The sequence below is a fragment of the Rhinolophus ferrumequinum genome, chromosome 25 (genome assembly GCF_004115265.2).
Source record: "Rhinolophus ferrumequinum isolate MPI-CBG mRhiFer1 chromosome 25, mRhiFer1_v1.p, whole genome shotgun sequence".
Lineage (NCBI taxonomy): Eukaryota > Metazoa > Chordata > Mammalia > Chiroptera > Rhinolophidae > Rhinolophus > Rhinolophus ferrumequinum.
Genome location: NC_046308.1, coordinates 29,403,413 through 29,422,242, shown reverse-complemented (window position 1 = coordinate 29,422,242; position 18,830 = coordinate 29,403,413). Strand labels below are relative to the sequence as shown.

General features: G+C 37.2%; 1 protein-coding gene and 1 pseudogene across 3 annotated transcripts in view; one reads left to right on the top strand and one right to left on the bottom strand.

The window, feature by feature from the left end:
- Positions 1–18,830, top strand: part of ARHGAP32 (Rho GTPase activating protein 32) — a 319,193-nt gene that overhangs the window by 193,531 nt on the left and 106,832 nt on the right. For all 3 annotated transcript variants that reach the window (XM_033097361.1, XM_033097360.1, XM_033097358.1), the window contains 2 exons: positions 8,345–8,482; positions 11,138–11,230. In XM_033097361.1, coding sequence (XP_032953252.1) covers positions 8,345–8,482; positions 11,138–11,230 — 231 coding nt within the window. The remainder of the gene's footprint in view (positions 1–8,344; positions 8,483–11,137; positions 11,231–18,830) is intronic.
- On the bottom strand, positions 843–3,799 carry LOC117017800 (nibrin-like; annotated as a pseudogene).

The window sequence follows — 18,830 nt, the reverse complement described above, 5'->3', positions numbered from 1 at the left end:
TTCTTTAATAGATGTAAGCCTATTCAGATTGTCCATTTGTGCTTGTATGAGTTTGGAAGGTTGTGTCTTTCAAGGAATTGGTCCATTTAATTTAGATTATGAAATTTGTGGGCATAGAGTTTATAGTATAGGATTCCTTTATATGTTTATAATATCTGCTGTGATATTCCCTCTTCCTTTCTGATATTAGTAATTTGTATCCTCTCATTTTTTTTCTTATTTAGCTTGGATAGAGGTTTATGGTTCTGTTGATCTTTTCAAAGAACCAGCTTTTCGTTTTGTTGGTTTTTTTCTGTTGATTTCCTACTTTAAAGTTCATTGATTTCTGCTATAATTTTCATTGTTTCTTTTATTCTGTTTTTTTTTAATTTGTCCTTTTTTTATTTTCCTAAGATGGAATTTTAGCTAATTAAGTTTTGATCTTTCTTCTTTTCTAATATATGCATTCAGTGCTATGTGTATTCCACTGAGCAGTGCTTTTGCTGCATTTCACACATTTTGATACATTTTTTTTTTTTTTTTTTTTTGGTTAAAAGTAGTTTAAAAATTTTCCTGGGTTTTCTTCTTTGACCCATGTGTTACCTAGAAGTGTTTTACTTAATCTCGAAGTATTTGAGGACCTTCTTATTATCTTTTTGTTATTGATTTCTAGTTTAATTGCATTGTGGTTTGAGAGCAGACATTGTTTTTGGAGTATTACACATTTTATTTAACAAATTCAGGCCATAGAGTACTTATAACTTAAACCCCATCTATATACTACATACTTATATCCCAGAGGAAACATGAAGTAAATGCTTGGTTGGAAATGTTTATCGGTGGCTTCTTTGTAAAATTTTCAGTTATCTTCTGCTTTTTACATTAGGATTGTATCTAAAGAGATCATTAGCAAGAGACTCTTCTTTTGCATGTTGGTTTTGCACCTCCATTTCCTGTCTTTACGACTCCTTTAATTCTGCATTCTTTCAAGCATGATATTAGAGCTATTAGATCTGATCCTCCAGTGATGTATGGAAGTTTTTCTGATCCAGGAAATGTGACCTTTCTGAATTTCTTGAAATTCTTTAGTTGATACAATCATCATTTGCACTGGATGCATTTCTGGAAACATGGTTACTAACTACCACTGATCTAAAAATTCAGTCAATAATAGCATCTTCCTTGGAAGCATCTTAGCATCAGCCTGAAGCTTGTCATTGTTAGACGGTTCTTCTTTAGTCTATCATCGTAATTCTTTCTTGAGCTCATATTTCTTCTCAGTTTCCTTTTATGAAGATATTTTATTACTGTCTGGGTTTCTTTCATCATTACAAGAGCCATTTGTTTCTATATCCAATCTTAGCCATTTTCTAATATTGACATTTTCCTCTGGTTTTTGAACTTTATATTCAATTTCTAACTTGGTTTTGTGTTCTTAAATAACTGTTCCAATACTTCACTTCCTATGGCTAAATCATCAATTTTCCTTTTTTCTCATCTTGTTTTTCCGTACAAAGAGATTTATGGGCAGAATTTTTCACAGTGGATTTTAAATCTGTATCTATGCTGTAAATAAGTTATCTGTTTTTTTCCCCCATAGGCTCATTCTGAGATAGATGCTAATCCTTATTTTTCCATGTTGAGGGTGTAACAGGTTGAGTTTGTTCTAAAAGAGAACAAGACATTGCCATTCTTGCTTATTTGTGTGAAGAAATTTCATGACTTTATTTCTTTCCCTTTTTTTGGTGAATGGCTGAAAGTAATTTTTGATGGAGTTGGTCTGCAGCTGCTGGGAAGCCCAATCTCTTCTTGTGTTTACACCTGGGAACTTAGCTGGTGAACACTGACAGTTTGGGATTTTCATTATAACCAGAGTATTTGATATTTGATACTACAGTATTATTTTTTAAAGATTTTTATTAAAATATAGCTAACATACAATATTATATTAGTTTCAGGTGTACACCATAGTTATTCAACATTTATATACATAAAGAAGTGATCACCATGACAAGTCCAGCAACCATCTCACTCCGTACCATTCTATCACAATATTGCTGACTATATTTCTTATGCTGTAAATTACATCCCCAAGACTTACTTGTGTTATACCTGGAAATTTGAACCTTTTCCCCTTTAAAAATTTTTCAATTACAGTTGACATTCAGTATTATTTTATATTAATTTCAGGTGTACAGCATATGATTAGACATTTATATAACTTAAGAAGTGATCCCTCTGACTAGTACCCACCGGGCACAATACATAGTTATTACCATTTTGTTGACTATATTCCTTATGTTTTACTTTGCATCCCCATGACTATTTTGTAACTACTAATTTGTACTTATTAATCCCTTCACTTTTTTCACCCAGACCTTCAAACTCCCTCCCATCTATCCACCCCAATAGATCTAGTACCCATCTGACACCATGGCCTGGCCATGACTACAATGGAGGAACTGTTGTGCAAGGCCTGACCCTACAGAGCAGGATTCCCTTTAGCAGGGTTCTCATGCTTGCCCAGTCTGCTCTTTGGGTGTGTCATCCTTGGAGGGGGCCAGGTGATGCTTTGGCTTAGTCTGAAGCTGGTTACTGGGTGTGCCAGCCCCAGGGCCTCCTGGGAGGGTTCCTGCTGCAGGCCAAGTATAGCCTCATCCTGTGTGCCCTGCCCAGCGCCACCTGGCATGAGCCACAAAGCAGTCCACCACTTGCTCTAAGTTTGTTGGTGCCTTGGGAGACCATGTCACAAACTGAAGCTGACTGTGTCCAGTGCCAGCCTTAGGGCTGATCAGCCAGAGGTATGGACACACCAAAGTCAGATGATCCTTGTATGGGTTTTGGGAACCTTTGAGAGATGGGAAAGTCTGCTGCATAAGCCACGACAGGCTGTTTGTATGGAAAAGCCACTGGAAGCGGCTTGGTTGTGCCTCAATATTGGGTGTGGCCGGGACTCGGAATCACTAGGGTGGGGGGAGAAGTGTTAGCCAGGATGATGGAAACTCAGATATGACAACTACTGGTGACTACATGCCAAGAGTAGAGAGGGCTCAACAAAGAAACAGTGGCTTCTGCCAGTTCTTCCGTCCAGGAGAAAGTTGCCCCTCCAGCTCTCTCCTTGGAGCCAGACAATTCAGTTTTCCCCAATATGTCCCTGGCGTCTTACAAGCTGCTATCCCAACTCTGGAGCTGAGAGAGAGTCATTCCCTCAGTGAGTAAGTCTGTGTGTAGACCCTTCATGGGGAGTACCTGGGACTCCAGCTGCCCTCGTCTCACTCAGCCACAGTCTCCACTGGTTTTCACATCCAGAAGCTATGGAACTTCTTTTCCTGGCACTAGAACCTTGGGTTTGGGGGCCTGTTTTGTGGTTGGGACCCCTTGCTCATCAGGGGTGGGGTGAACCTCTGCAGCTGAGATATTCTTCCTGGTTTTTAATGGTTACATGCAGATGTGAGACCAACGCATTCTATGTTCTGACCCTCCTACCAGTCTCAAGGTGGTTTCTTCTGTAGGTCTTTGGTTAAAAGGCTTCGGTTCAGCTAGATTTCAGGCGATTCTCAGTGATGGTTGTTTTGTTGTTTAGTTGTAATTTTGATGTGGATGTGAGAGGATATGAGCACTCCATTTTTCTCCTCTACCATCTCGATTGGAAATCCAATACTGCAGTATTAGCATTAGAGTTTATTTTGCTGGGTTCCTTCACAGTGGATGTTTCTTGTGAAGGCATTTTGAATTTTTGTTCCATTCTGAAGATTCTGATTTCTTTTGGCCTTTCACTCAAATCCCTGACACTGTATTTAAAATTCAAATCTGTTAACATTTGTTTTATGGCCCACAGTGTGGTCCATTTTGGCAGTGGTCCCAGTGAGCTTGAGAGGGATGTTGTTGGATATAGTAATCTATAGCTGTCTGTTATATACATTTAATTTATGGTGTTGAGTTCAAATGCTGGATCTGTCCATTTCTGTTTGAGGGATGTTGAATTCTCCAACTGTAATTCTCCCTCTATTTCCTCTTGCAGTTCTGTCAGTTTTTGCCTCACATATTTTGATGCTCTGTTGTAGATATATACACATTATGGATTGTTGTCTTCTTGGAGACGTATCCCCTTTATTATTATGAAATGCCCTTCTTCCCTGACAACTTTTCTTGGTGTGAAGCTGGGTCTATGTGAAATTAATGTAGCTCTTTCCATTTTCTTTTCATTAGTGCTAGCATTGTACATCTTTCTCCATTAAATTTATAAAATTTATAATTTATGTAAAATTTATAATTTATATAAAATCTCCATATTAAAGTTAAAAATGTACTCTCCAAAACTGCAGTTAATATTTCAGCCAATATGGAAAACAACCACTGACCTTTGAAGATATATTATCTCTTTCCTGGTTGAAACTCTGGTATGTTTAAAAGTAATCAATAAGAATGTATTATTGTCCTTTTATTTGCTGAGCTTTTGGTTATCATTCATTTGTTCTGCTGAATATCTTGAGATTTTGTTTTGAATCTTTGTTCCCTAATTGTGATATGTTCAGCCCAGAAAAAGTGTGTTACATTAATAAAGAATAGTAATGGCTAACATGTATTGAGCCATTTCTATTACCTGGTACTCTACTAAGCACTTCGTATTAATGTATTTCATTTAATTCTTAAACAGTCAGGATTCACAATTGGGACATTATGATCCCAGAGTCTAGTTTTTAGCTGTTTCTTTATTTCAGGATTTGGTAAAGCTACAAGGCTTGCTGTGCTGTACCTAATGGTATCTATAAACATTTAAAAAAATAGTACAGGCCAAATCAAAATCAGAAGATAGAATAGATAAATTTAAAATATTGTGGATGATGGCAGCAAGACCTTATCCTAATGCAAATTTAAATTATTTTATATGACACTTATTTTAATCCCTATTCTTTCACATACTTATGTGAGATTTTGAGCAACCTACTTAGTGTGTGATTAGATCCATAGAAAAGGGAATAAAATCTTATGTTACTTCTTTTGACAAAACACTGTAATCTGAGGTGAGAGTCCCAAACATGGAGTAGATGTTTGCAGTGCAGTGTATAAGTGATAAAAGAGGATCCCCTCCAACATATTAGCAAACAAACAAGCAAAGAAAAAAAAAATCTTCTATAAACCAATAATGAAAAGCCATCATTTTTAAATTTTTTTTTACAATTAGTGTCAGGTGTACAAAGCAGTGTAATAGTTAGACATGTACACCCCTCACGAAGTAATAATCCCCTCCCCCAATCTACTACCCCTCTGACATCGTATATAGCTGTTTTAATTCTATTGACTATTCCCTATGCTGTACTCCACATCCTGTGACCATATATATATATGTATATATATGTATATACATACATATATATATATATATAAAATTATAGTTGACATTCATTATTATTCAGCTTGAGCTTCAGGTGTACACTGTGCAGTGGTCAGGCATCTACACTATCCATGAAGTGGACTCCCTAATAACCCAAGTGTCCATCGGATATCCTACACAATCTTTACAACATTATTGATTATATTCCCCAAACTGTCTTTCGTATCCTCGTGGCAATCTTGTGGTTACTAATTTGTGCTTTCGAATCCCCTCACCTTCTCCTTCATCCTCATCCGCTTCCCATCTAGCAACCTCAGTTTTTTCGCTATATCTCTGAGGCTGTTTCTGATTAGTTTGCTCGTTTATTCTATTCTTTAGATTCCACATATAAGTGAGATCACATGGTATTTGTCTTTCTCCGTCTGACTTTTTTCACTTAGCTTAATATTCTTTAGGTCCATCCATACCGTGGCAAATGGTAAGATTTCATTCTTCTTTTTGGCTGAGTAATACTCCATTGTGTAAATGTACCATAGTTTCTTAATCCGGTCTTGTACCGATGGGCATTTCGGTTGTTTCCAAGTCCTGGCTATTGTGAATAGTGCTGTAATAAATATAGGGGTGCTTATGTTTTTTCAAAGTAGCGTAAAAGCCATAATTTTAATGGAAAAAATGAACTGGTTTTTGGTTAGGAATAAGCAATTCACACCAAATTGGTATTATCACTCTGGAGACCAGTTTTGCAAATTTGAAATAAAGTTGATGGTGGTCATACATTATGAATAAGAGTTTCATTTGCAGATAGCTCCTGTGGAGAATCTCTTGAACATCCATCATGTTTGAGACATGAAAATGTTCATGGTAGCACTTCATGCAAAAATGCCACATGTGAAATACTCCTCTTTCATAGGGGAATGGAAAAATAAATTGGGGTTTTATTCCTATGATAAATTACACTTCACTATTTATCTAATAATAGAGCTATCTGTATCAACCTGGAAAAACATGAACATGATCTAAGTGAAAATTCCTGTTCAAAAAGATGTGAATCATATGATACAATTTATATACAGATTCAAAACAACAATATACATTATTTATGGATATATTAATATATATTAAAGATATAAAACATGCATGTACGCACGATAACAATACACGTCAACTCCATTCCTTACTTTTAGAAGAACAGGAGAGAGAATGGAGCTTTAATAAGCTCTGTAATAATTGGTTCTTTTAAAAAAAATCCAGCTTTAAAACCAAAAGTTAACATATGTTTAATCTCTGTGATAGAGACATAAGTATGTGTTAAATTATTTTTTGTACTTTCCTGATATTTGAAGTGTTGCATAATTTTTAATGTGTCTAAGTGTGAAAGAAAAAATAATTGCAACTTCGTGATAAGAAGTTTGTCTTTATTTTTTCTTCCTTTGTTGTTTGTTTTTATGTTTATTTTATGTTTATGTTTATTTTATTTTTTTTTGTCATCCCAAAAGAACAAGTATTTAACTCTCTGGTGATTCAGGAAAGCTTTGGTAGAAGGCATCTATTGAATTGAGAATACAAAGGAGCTTAGTTTAGCCAAGAGTAAAAGAGTGACTTTCCAGGGCAAAAGAAATAGCACTGAAAAATCATGGAGTCAAGAAAAGGAAAATACATCTCATAAATTGAAGAAATGGAAGTAATTGAGCATAACTAGAAGCAAAGAAAGGGTATGGAGGAATAGTGATTGATATCATACTATCAATTTAGACAGGAGCCAGGTGATGAAAGCCATGATATGTGCAAATATGTTTGGACTTAATCCTGTGGATCAGTGGTACCCAATTTAGGCTGATTATCAGAATTAATTGGATCCCATTCCAGATTGATTGCACTAGCATATCTTAGAATAGGGACTTTAAGAATAGAATACTGTTCCTCAAAAGAGTTTGCCTCATCTAGTCTCTTATTTCATTCTAACAACCCCTTGAAAGAGGAGATCTACAAAATGGAGAATTGCTGTCCAAAGCAGGATTAGACAAGTTTATCATGTTAGTTTTCAACATACCTGTGTTTAGAATTCACCTTTCCCGTGAAGTGATACCTTCTGTTTCTGCCCCATTTGGCTGAGGCAAATGGAGAAGAACTACACTAAAATGTTGTCTTCCATTCTGACATGGTTACTCTGGAGGCTTATTCTCCTAGTCCCTCCAGATTTTTATGATATGAAAGTCTCCATACAAACCTAGATTAAATTGCAAAACTAAATGGTGTGCAGTCGGGATATGTTTATCCTTGCTGACCATGGCAACTTTTTAAGGATTTTTGGAAGTGTGATTTGGTAAGCTCTGTGTTTTTGCATTATAGGGGAGAAGATAAAAGTCAAGGAGCGTTAGCAATAAATATTCCAAGTAAAAAATGATGTCAATCCTTACTAAAGCTGTGGCTATAAGGAAATGATAGATTTAAAGGGAAATTACAAGACAGTATGTAATTTTTCATTTTTAGTGACTTTGTGAGATTGGGCAAGGAAAGGAAGAAACCCTGCGAAGTGAGGAGAAATAATGGGTTCTAGGTAATATACACATATCAAATCCTTATAGGGGAAGACTTAAGTAGTTCTGATTTTTTAGTATATTTTCAATCTCAGTCACAGAAAATGTTGGTGATAAGTAACCAATAACCTGGTTTCATTTTTCTTTAGTTTTTGATAATATTCTCTCACCCAAAATTATTTTATGGTTCTTTCTGTGGGTTTAAGGTCAAACATTCTCTTAACCATTTAACAGTTATTCCCAAATAGAGCCAGTGGACTTTGATCCATGGTAGGAAGAGGGTAATGGAGAGTTATTTGCCATTATTAACCTTCTAATGTAATATAACTCACTAGATTGTTTTGGGGTTGAACTGTTTACTATTAAGTTAATAGAAACTTTTCGTTAGAAGTTATAAAAACTCATGAATGAAATAACATTTCAGAATACGGCCTGATTCATAAGCATTTCCTAATAGAGATGAATTATAGAAGTCTTTTTTTCTTATCCATAGGGCAAAAGTTGGATTGTTAAAAGAAGTTATGAAGATTTTCGAGTGCTTGATAAACATCTTCATCTGTGTATTTATGACCGACGATTCTCCCAGCTCTCCGAGCTTCCCCGTTCTGATGCCCTGAAGGACAGTCCGGAGGTAATCATTATATATAAATTAACAGAAATTTTTGCCTGTATACTAAATAAAAGCTTATATAGAACATTCAGGATGATTCCTGGGATTATTTAATTATTTCATGACTGAGAAATTAATAATGCTATGTGGGATGTTTAATAAAGGAGACTCAGTGTATAATTTGATAAGGAAAATCCTCATATCATAATATATAAATGGGCAATATATATGAGTAGACCATTCTCCAAAGAGAGTATATAATATGAAAGCAAAAATATGGAAAGACATTGACTTCACCAATAATCAAAGAAATGCATATTAAAACAATGCTGTTTGTTTTATGATGGCAGACTGTGTCTATGCATCCATCTCCACTCCTGTAAAAAATTTGTAGTAAAAATATAAAAGATTTAAATAAGTAAAAGGAGGAGATTTTTTTTATAACAGTAAGAAATAAAAAGAACCATCAGGGAATCAGAATTGTGAGGAATATTTGAAAGTAGATGGGATAAGACTTTTGGTGGCATGAAATATAGAATAAAATGCATGTACAAGAGGACTGCAGAAGATAGATAAACTAGAAATCTTATATATTAAAATCTCATGCACTGCCTGATAATATTTAGCTCAATAATGGACTGCATATATGGCAGAAGTCCCATAATATAATGGAGCTGAATTTTTTTCTGTTGCCTAGTGACACAGTAACCATCATAACATCATAGAGAAATGCATTACTGAAGTGTTTGTGGTGATGCTGGTGTAAACAAACTTGTGCTGCCACTCTAAGTATGGCATGTTCAATTATGTTCAATACATAATACTTGATCATGATAATAAACAAATATCTTAATGATTTATGTATTTACTATAATATACTTTTAATCATTGATTTAGTGTACTTTTTTTACTTAAAAAAAGTTTGCCCCAAAGCAGTATGTTGTGTTATGCTGGCAGCAGCCTCATTCATCTCATGTTTACCTTGTCTCTTGATTGCATCATTTTCTCTTGTGTTTGATTTAATCTTGTTTTGTTTTGAATAATAACTTGTTGTACAGGTTTGTAGCCTAGGAGCAATAGGCGATAGCATATAGCCTAGGTGTGTAGTAGGTTATACCATCTAGGTTTGTGTAAGTGCATTCTGATGTTCACACAATGACAAACTTGCCCAAGGATGTATTTCTCAGAACATATCCTTGTCAGTTAAGTGGCACATAACTGAACAAAATAACTGAGAAGAGCAAACAGAGGGCCTTGAGGAGCATGATTATTATCTTTAGAGAGAAAGTAAGGCAATCACATTCATGAAATGAAAGCAGAGTTTTACACAAATAAAATAACCAAAAATCTTAGAAATGAACATATCATCATTTAAATTAATTTTAATGATTGCAAATTTGATTAGTTGGATTACATTCAAAATAGACACCGATGAAAAGAGAATTAGTGAGCTGGAAGATCAAGCTTCATAAGATTACAGCCCCAAAGGGGATAAAAAGATAAGTTGGGAGAGAGTAGTTGGAAATCATGGAGAAGAGATCCCTGCTTCCCTGTCATTGGAGTTATCAGAGAAAAGAGTGGACGGAAGTAACTAAAAGTTAATATAAGAAAATCCCCTAAAGCTAAAGAAAGGCATGTTTTCAGATTAAATGGGCCCATTTAACTGCTAAATATAATGAGTGAAAAGATACACATCTAAAAACATGTAGTGAAATTGCAAAATGCCAAAACAGAGAAAATCCAAAAAGCTTCTAGAGAGTAAAAAACAGATTTTCTCAAAAGAACAAGAATTGTGTTGGTGTTAGACTGCTCTGCAGCTAAAATGGATGCTTGAAAACAGTGCAAAATGTGTTCCATATCCTGAGGCGAAGCCATTTCAAATTTATAATTAATTCCAAGGCAATTAAGTAGGTAAGGCAAAGCAGTGACATTATCAGTCATGTAAGAACTAATACTGCAACAGAGTCTCAGGAATGCCTTAAAACCACAGATTCTTTTGTATTATAGAAAACCCAGAACACTCGATCTCCATTTCTCATCTCTGTCCTATATGTTGCATTTTTCTTTCTCGTATTGTCTCAGAATGTGGTCACTACCAACAGGTCCCAGGTTTTTAGCTCTTTTAAGACAGCAGCCAGATTGAGCTGAATATTTGTATTACAGTTCCTAATTCCCGCAGTAACTCGTTAGGCCATCTCATGTTCCTTCACATTCCTGGACGAATCAGCTGACCCATGGTGTGGGATCATGCATGAACATGGCTGTCCTGCCACAGCTGAGTGCGTGGAAGATTACAGTAAGTCGGAGAAAGAGTTTCAGAATAGCTGGAGGAAACTGGGCAGAAAAGCCAATTATAGCAGAAAAGCTATAATTATCTTTTACATTTTCAGTACAAAAATAGACACAGAAAGCAATAAAATTAGAAGCTATAAAATAGTATATCCCTTGATTAGAGGCTAAAAGTTAAAGTTCTACACAAGATGGAATTACTATGTAAGTGCCGTAGTTTCAGTTCGTGGAACTGTTAAGCCTCTGTGAAGAATTCTCTGCAGTATTAAAATGCTGAAAAATCTGTAGATTTCTCCCCTTAGAAACAACCAATTTACAGTAGTTCCTCTGAGAGAAAGTATAGTATCTTTTCTCTGAGTTACCACTGAATCTTCTTTTTCTCTTTAGTCCGTCACTCAGATGCTTATGGCTTACCTGTCCCGCCTTTCAGCTATTGCTGGCAACAAGATCAATTGTGGACCTGCCCTTACTTGGATGGAGGTATTATATAATTCACCGCTTATTGAAGTTTATTTTTAAATTGTCTACTTAAGAAATTTAATGTTAGTTTGATTTTGATAGCTATTAAGTTTCAAGAATTGAAGAAATGGAGTTTATTCTCATCTTCTGGAAGGATAGATATGTGACATATTAAATATTTTTCATGTCAAATCTTTTTTTGATAATCTAGATAACTAATTTTAATATTGTTTTATGAATTGCAGCAGTACCTGTTATTTTGGTGTTTAATATATTATTGTATACAGTTAGACAGGTATATGTATATTTTCAGTTGACTTAGTAGTTGAAAATATTTTTCTGTTGTTTTTGAACAAGAGACAATGAACCTTTTAAAGGATCTGATTTAAGAATAAGTCTTGAGTGACTTCCAGTCAAGATGGTGGAGTAGGTAGACTCTGTGCTCGCCTTCTCTCACAATCAGAGTTACAGCTAAATCATAGAACAGTCATCGTTGAGAACCATTTGAAGATTAGCTAAACAGAATTCCTATAACTAAGGACATAAAGAAGAAGCCACATCAAGACTGATAGGAGGGGCAGAGCCACAAACAGACAGGTCCCACACCCACAGTATGGGAGGGATATCTCTGCTAATGGAAGTCATCCCTGAGGAGTGTTTCCTGCCCCACACAGAGTTCCCCGTCAGAAGCATCAGTGCTGGGAAGAGGAATCCCCATAACGTCTGACTGTGGAAACCAGTGGGGATTACATCTGTGAAAGATGAAGGAATGCTAGAGTCCGAGGAAATCCTCCTAAAGAACCCATGCACAGACTCCTTTGATCAAAAACACACTCACTTGAAACTCCAGCACAGGGGCAGCAGCTTGAAAAGTGCCAGGTACATATGGGGAGGAGCTAAATTGATTAACTTCAGGGCAAGGGCTGGAGTGGCAGATACTGGGGCAACTCTGTCCCTGGAGAGAAGTGCTAGCTAGCAGGTGACATTTTTCGTTTGTTGAACTCTACTTCCACCCAACCTTCCCAACACGTGACAGTGCGAAAGCTGAACTTTCCGTGGATATGGCTAATATTGTTCACCAGGCTCTAGTGATTCCCAGAGACCACACCCAACCCAACTTGCCCACCTGAACTAAGCCTCTTCCAGCAGCTCTTCCACACAAGCAGTTGGTCTTTTCTCATGCTGTGGATGTTCCCCAAATGTCTCAAAGTTCCACAAATCCCAAATGAGCAGTTGCTGTCCTCGGTATGCCTTGGAGTTATTGCTAAGTGGCCTCAAGCCCAACACAAGCTGTGATCAGTCTGAACTTGCATTGTAACTCCCATCAGGTGTCTCCATCCCCAAGTCTAACATAAGTAGTGGCTAGTCTTGGCCGGAAAAAAAGCTTCAACTAAGCAAGCACCTCTTGCAAGCACCTCCAAGCCCAGCACAAGTGGCAACAAACCTTAGGTCACTTTGTAGTTCCTACCGAGAGGCTCCAGGCTCAGCACAAATGGTGGCTAATCTTGGCCTGCATCAGAGCCCCTCCGAAGAGGCTCCAAAACCAACACATCTGGTGTCCAGCTTCAGACCGCACCAGAGTACCACCCAACCAGCTTCTCAAATGACACACCCAAAGGATGGACTCAGCTGGCATCGGAGCCCGTCTAAAGCTACGCCCACTCTGTTGAGTCATCCCTTGCACAGCAGATTCTCCATTGTAGTCATGGCCAACCCTCACAGGCACTCAGCTTGAGTCAAGGTCAGCCCTACCCACTGAGTAATCAAGGCTCAGCTGCAACAGGAGGGCACATACAACCCACACAGAGGTCACCTCTGGAGCACCCAGCTCAAGTGAACAGGGAGACTGCACCATGGATCCTATAGGACAACTTCTACATAAGGCCACTCTGTCAAGACCAGTAGACATAGCAGATCTACCTAATACACAGAAACAAACACGGAGTCAGCCAAAATGAAACCAAAAGGAAAAAGAGTCCCAAATGAAAGAACAGGACAATACTCCAGAAAGAGAATTGAACAATATGGAGATAAGCAATCTACTAGATATAAAGATTAAAAGACTTGTTATAAGGATGCTCAATGAACAGAGTGGGAGAATAGATGAAATCAGTGAGAACTTCAACAAAGAGATAGAAAACATAATAAATGAGATTAAAAAAAAACAGGTAAAAACAAGCCAGTCAGAAATGAACAATGAAATGAATACTACATTAGATGTAATCAACAGCAGATTAGATGAAGCAGAGGATTGAGTCAGTGATCTGGAGAACAAGATAGTGGAAAATACCCAATTAGAACAGTGAAAAGGAAAAGAATTTTTAAAAAATGAGGGTAGTTTAAGGGACCTCTGGGAAAACATCATTCACATCACAGGAGTGCCAGATGTGAAAGAGAGAGCAAGGGATTAAAAACTTATTTGAAGAAATAATGACAGAACACTTGCCTATCCTGATGAAGGAAGACAGTATACAAGTCCAGGAAGTTCAGAGAGTCCCAAACAAAGTGAACCCAAAGAGGCCCACACCAAGACACATCGTAATTAAAATACCAAATACAAAAGACAAAGGGAATCTTAAGAGTAGCAAGAGAAAAGCAGTTAGTTACCTACAAGGGAGTGCCTGTTAGACTGTCAGCTGATTTATCAAAAGAATCTTTGCAGGCCAGAAAGGATTGACACAAATATTTAAATTGATGAAAACAAAGATGTACAGTGAAAATTGCTCTACTCAGCAAGACTATCATTTAGAATCAAAAGACAGACAAAGAGCTTCCCAGATGAGAAAAAGCTAAAAGAGTTCATCACCACTAAACCAGTAGTACAAGGAGTGTTAAAGGAGCTTCAAGTAGATAAGATAAAAAATATGAATAATAAAATATAAGAAAGAAAAAAGGTTTCACTGACAAAGGCAAACATTTAGCCAAAGCAGTGGATCAACGAACTAGAAAGCCAGTACAAAAATTAAAAGGCTAAATAGGAACATCATATGTAATTACAACAGCAAATTAAGGGATACGCACACAAACACACACGAAAGAAAGAAAAAAATATGACAAAAATATGACATAAGTATGGCAGTGGTGAATAAAAATGGTAATGATTTTAGAATGTCTTCAAACTTAAGCAATCATCAACTTAAAATAGACTGCTATACACATAACTTGGTATATATGAAGCACATGGTAACCTGCATCCCAAAATCTGTAAGAGGTATCAAGAATAAAAGAGAATGGAATCCAAACACAATACTATTCAAAGTCATCAACATAAAAGGGAAGGGAACAAGAGAATAAGAAAAAGAAACAGGGAACTACAAAAACAATCAGAAAATAATTAATAACATGGTAATAACTACTAACCTATCAATAATTACTTTAAATGTAAATGGACTAAATACTCTGATCAGAAGACATAGGGTAGTTGAGTGGATTAAAAAACCCAAAGACCTGTGCATTTGCTGCCTACAAGAGACCCACTTCAGATCAAAAGACACGTAGACTGAAACTAAGGAATGGAAAAAGATTTCATGTAAATGGAAATGAAGAAAAGCTGGAGTGGCAATATTTATATCAGGCAAAATAGACTTTAAAACAAAGGCTATAACATGAAACAAAGACATTTCATATTGATAAAGTATTAGTCAACGAGAGGATATGACTCTTATAAACATTTATGCACCTGGTGCTGGAACCCCTAAGTATGTAAACCAAATATTGATGGACATAAAGGGATATTAACAGTAAAAAACTAATAGTAAGACACTTTAACATCCCATTGACATCAATGGATTGATCATCCAGACATAAAATCAACAAGGAAAGAGCAGCCTTAAATGAAACATTAAACCTGATGGACTTAATTGAGTTATAGAGCATTTCACCCGAAAGCTGCTGAATATACATTCTTTTCAATTGTGCATAAAACATTTTCCAGGATAAACCACATGTTAGTTCGAAAAACAAGACTCAATAAATGTGAGAAGATTGTAACCATATCAAGCATCTTCTCCTATCACAATCGTATGGAACTAAAATCAGTTATAAAAAGAAAACTGAAAAACATACAAACGTGTGGAGTCTATAAGTAATATGCTACTAAACGATAAATGCGTTTATGCATTCATAAGGAAGAAATTGAAGGATGCCTGGAGACAAACAAAATTGAAAATACAGTGACCCCAAATCTATGGGATATAGCAAAAGCAGTTCTAAGAGGAAAATTCATTGCAATATAGGCTTACCTTAAGAAACAGCCTAACCTTACATCTAAAGGAACTAGAAAAAGAAGAACAAATAAATGTTAAAGTGAGTAAAATGAAGGAAATAATAAAGGTGAGAGCAGAAGTAAACAAAAGAGAGCCAAAAAGAAAAAAGAAAAAAATCAGTGAAGCCAAGAGCTGGGTCTTTGAAAAGATAAGCAAAGCTGATAAACCTTTAGCCCAAATCATCAAGCTAACAAGAAGGAAGGCCCAAATAAATAAAATTAGAAATAAAAGGGAAGTGGGAACTGATACCACAGAAATTCAAGGGATTATAGAATATAGTATGAACAATTACTTGCCAACAAATTGGGCAACCAGCACGAAATGGATAAATTCCTAGAAACATATAGTTTTCCAGGAATGAATCAGGAAGAAACAAAAAATCTCAACAGACCTTTAACTACTAATGCAATCAAATCAGTAATCAAAAAATTATCAACAAACAAAAGTCCTGGACCAGATGACTTCACAGGTGAATTTCACCAAACATTCAAAGAATAATTAACACCTATTCTCAAACTATTAAAAAAATATAAAAGGAGGGTAGGCTCCCAAGCTCATTCTACAAGACCCTGATACCCAAACCAGAGGAAGACACACACACACACACACACACAAAAAAAAAAAAAAAAAAAAAAAATCATAGGTCAGTATCCCTGATGAACACAGATGCAAAAATCCTCAAAAAAATAATTACCAAACCGAATTTAGCAATACAGAGAAAGATGATATATCATGATCAAATGGGATTTATTCCTGGGATGCAAGGTTTGTTCAGTATCCACCAGTCAATTAACGTGATACACCATATGAACAAAATGACAGATAAAAATCATATGATCATATCAGTAGATGCAGAAAAAGCATTTGACAAAATCCAGCACCGATTTATGACAAAAACTCACAGCAAAGTGGGGAAAAAAGGGAACATACCTCAATATAATAAAAGACATATACAACAAACCCACAGCTAACATCATACTCAATGGGAAAAAGCTAAAAGTGTTCTCGTTAAGATCCGGAACAAGACAAGGATGCCCACTTTCGTAACTGTTACTAAACATAGTATTGGAAATCCTAGTCACAGCAGTGAGACAAGAAAAAGAAGTAAAAGGCATTCAAATTGGAAAGAAAGTAAAACTGTCATTATTTGCTGATGACATGATATCATCTATAGAGAACCCTAGATTCCACCAAAAACTACTAGAAGATATAAATGAGTTCAGTAAAGCAGAAAGATAGAAAATTAATATTCAGTAATCGGTTACATTTTTATACACTAATAATGAACTATCAGAAAGAGAAAATAAGAAAACAATCCCATTTAAAATTGTATCAGTCAATCAATAAAATACATAGGAGGTAAAACACCTGTACTTTGAAAACTGTAAGAATTGAAGAAACTTTGGTCAAGATGCCAGAGTAGATATATGCTGTGCTTACTTTCTTTTACAACCACATCAAAATTGCAACTAAACTAGAAAACCACCATCCCTGAGAATCACCTGAAATCTTGCTGAGCCAAAGCCCTACAACTAAGTACATAGAGAAGAAGCCACTTCAAGACTCATAGGAGGGGCAGAGATGCGGAATGGGCTGGTCCCACACCCATTAAGATCAGGAGGGATATCTTGAGTGCAGAGGTTCCCCCTCAAAGCAGCAAGGGGTCCCAGCACCACACCATACTCTCCATTCCAGGGTTCCAGTTTCAGGGAGAGAAGTCCCCATTTTTGGTTGTGAAAACCAGCAGAGATTGTGGCTGAGTGAGACAGATGACAGCAGGAATTCTAGGTGCTCTTGTTAAACGGACTGAGCATGAACTTACTCACCGATGTCATCCCTGACTCTGAGCTCCAGTGCTGGGGCATCAGCTGGAGAAGCGTAGGGGACATATGGTGGCGAACTGAGTTGTCTGGCTTCAGAAAGAGGGCTGGAGGGGCAGCTTGCTCCCAGGCAGAGAATCTGGTGTAAGCCATCATTTGTTTGTTGAGCCCTTGCCCTTCCCAGTATGCAGATGCAGATGGCCACCATATCTGAGTCTCCATCAAGCTGGCTGACACTATGCATCAGCTAGGCACTGATGATTCTGAGACCCCACTACACCCAAATTTTACGCCTATCCAAACCACTTCCAGTGGCTTTTTAGTACAAACCATCTGCCTTGGTTCATGCTGCAAGCTTTCCTAAAATCTCTCAAAGGCTCACAAAACCCAAACAAGCAGCATCTGGCTTCAGTGTGACCCATACCTCTGGCTGAGCAGCCCTAAGTCTGGCACTAGCAGCGGCCAGCCTTGGTTTGAAGCTTGGCCTCTCGAGGCACTTCCAAGCGTGGTGCAGGTGGCAGCCATCTGTGGATTGATTTGTGGCTCCTACCAGGTGGCCCTGGGTGGAGCATGGGCCGCAGCTGAACTTGACCTGCAACGGATCTCCTCCCAGGTGGCCCTGGATCTGGTGCACCTAGTGGCCAGCTTCAAAATGAGCTGGAGCATCATCCAGATGTCTCCAAGGACAACACACCCAATGGATGGATTTGGCAGACACCAGAGCCTTGCTGTGATTCTGTCCTTGTGCAAGGTCACTCCCTGTGCCAAAACTCCCCAGGCAGTCCTCACAACCAATGAGCCTGAGGGTCATATCCCTTCCATTGACATGCAAACAGCAACCATGGCTGAACTACAAGAGGAGGGCACACACAACCCACACAAGGGATGCACCTGGAGTGCATGGCTCAGGTGACCAGGGAGACAAGGAGACTGCACCACTGAGCCTCACAGCTCACCTACTACATAAGGCCACCCTACTAAGTCCGGGGGACATAGCAACTCTACAAAATACATAGAAACAAACATAGGGAGGCTGCCAAAATGGGGAGACAAACACATCCCAAATAAAACAAAACAAAGCTGTAGGAAAAGAACTAAACAAAATGGGGATAAGCAGTCTACCAGAGACAGAGTTCCAAAGCTTGGTTATAAGAATGCTGCTCATTGATCTCTGGGAGAATTTCAACAGAGCTATAGGAAACATGAAAATGGTTATAGAAAACATAAGAAAGAACCAGTCAGAAATAAAAGACTACAATAACTGAAATGAAGAATACATTGCAGGGAATCAACATAGAGTAGATGAAGCAGAGGATGTAATCAGCAATTTACAAGACAAGGTACCAGAAAACACCCAAACAGAACAGCACAAAGAAAAAACAATAAAAAAAAAAAGAGTTTAAGGGGCTTCTAGGACAACATCAAGCTTACCAACATTCACATTATAGGGGCACCAGAGAGAGAAGATACAGAGCAAGGAATTTAAAACCTATTTGAAGAAATAAGGATGGAAAACTTCACTAATCTGGTGAAGGA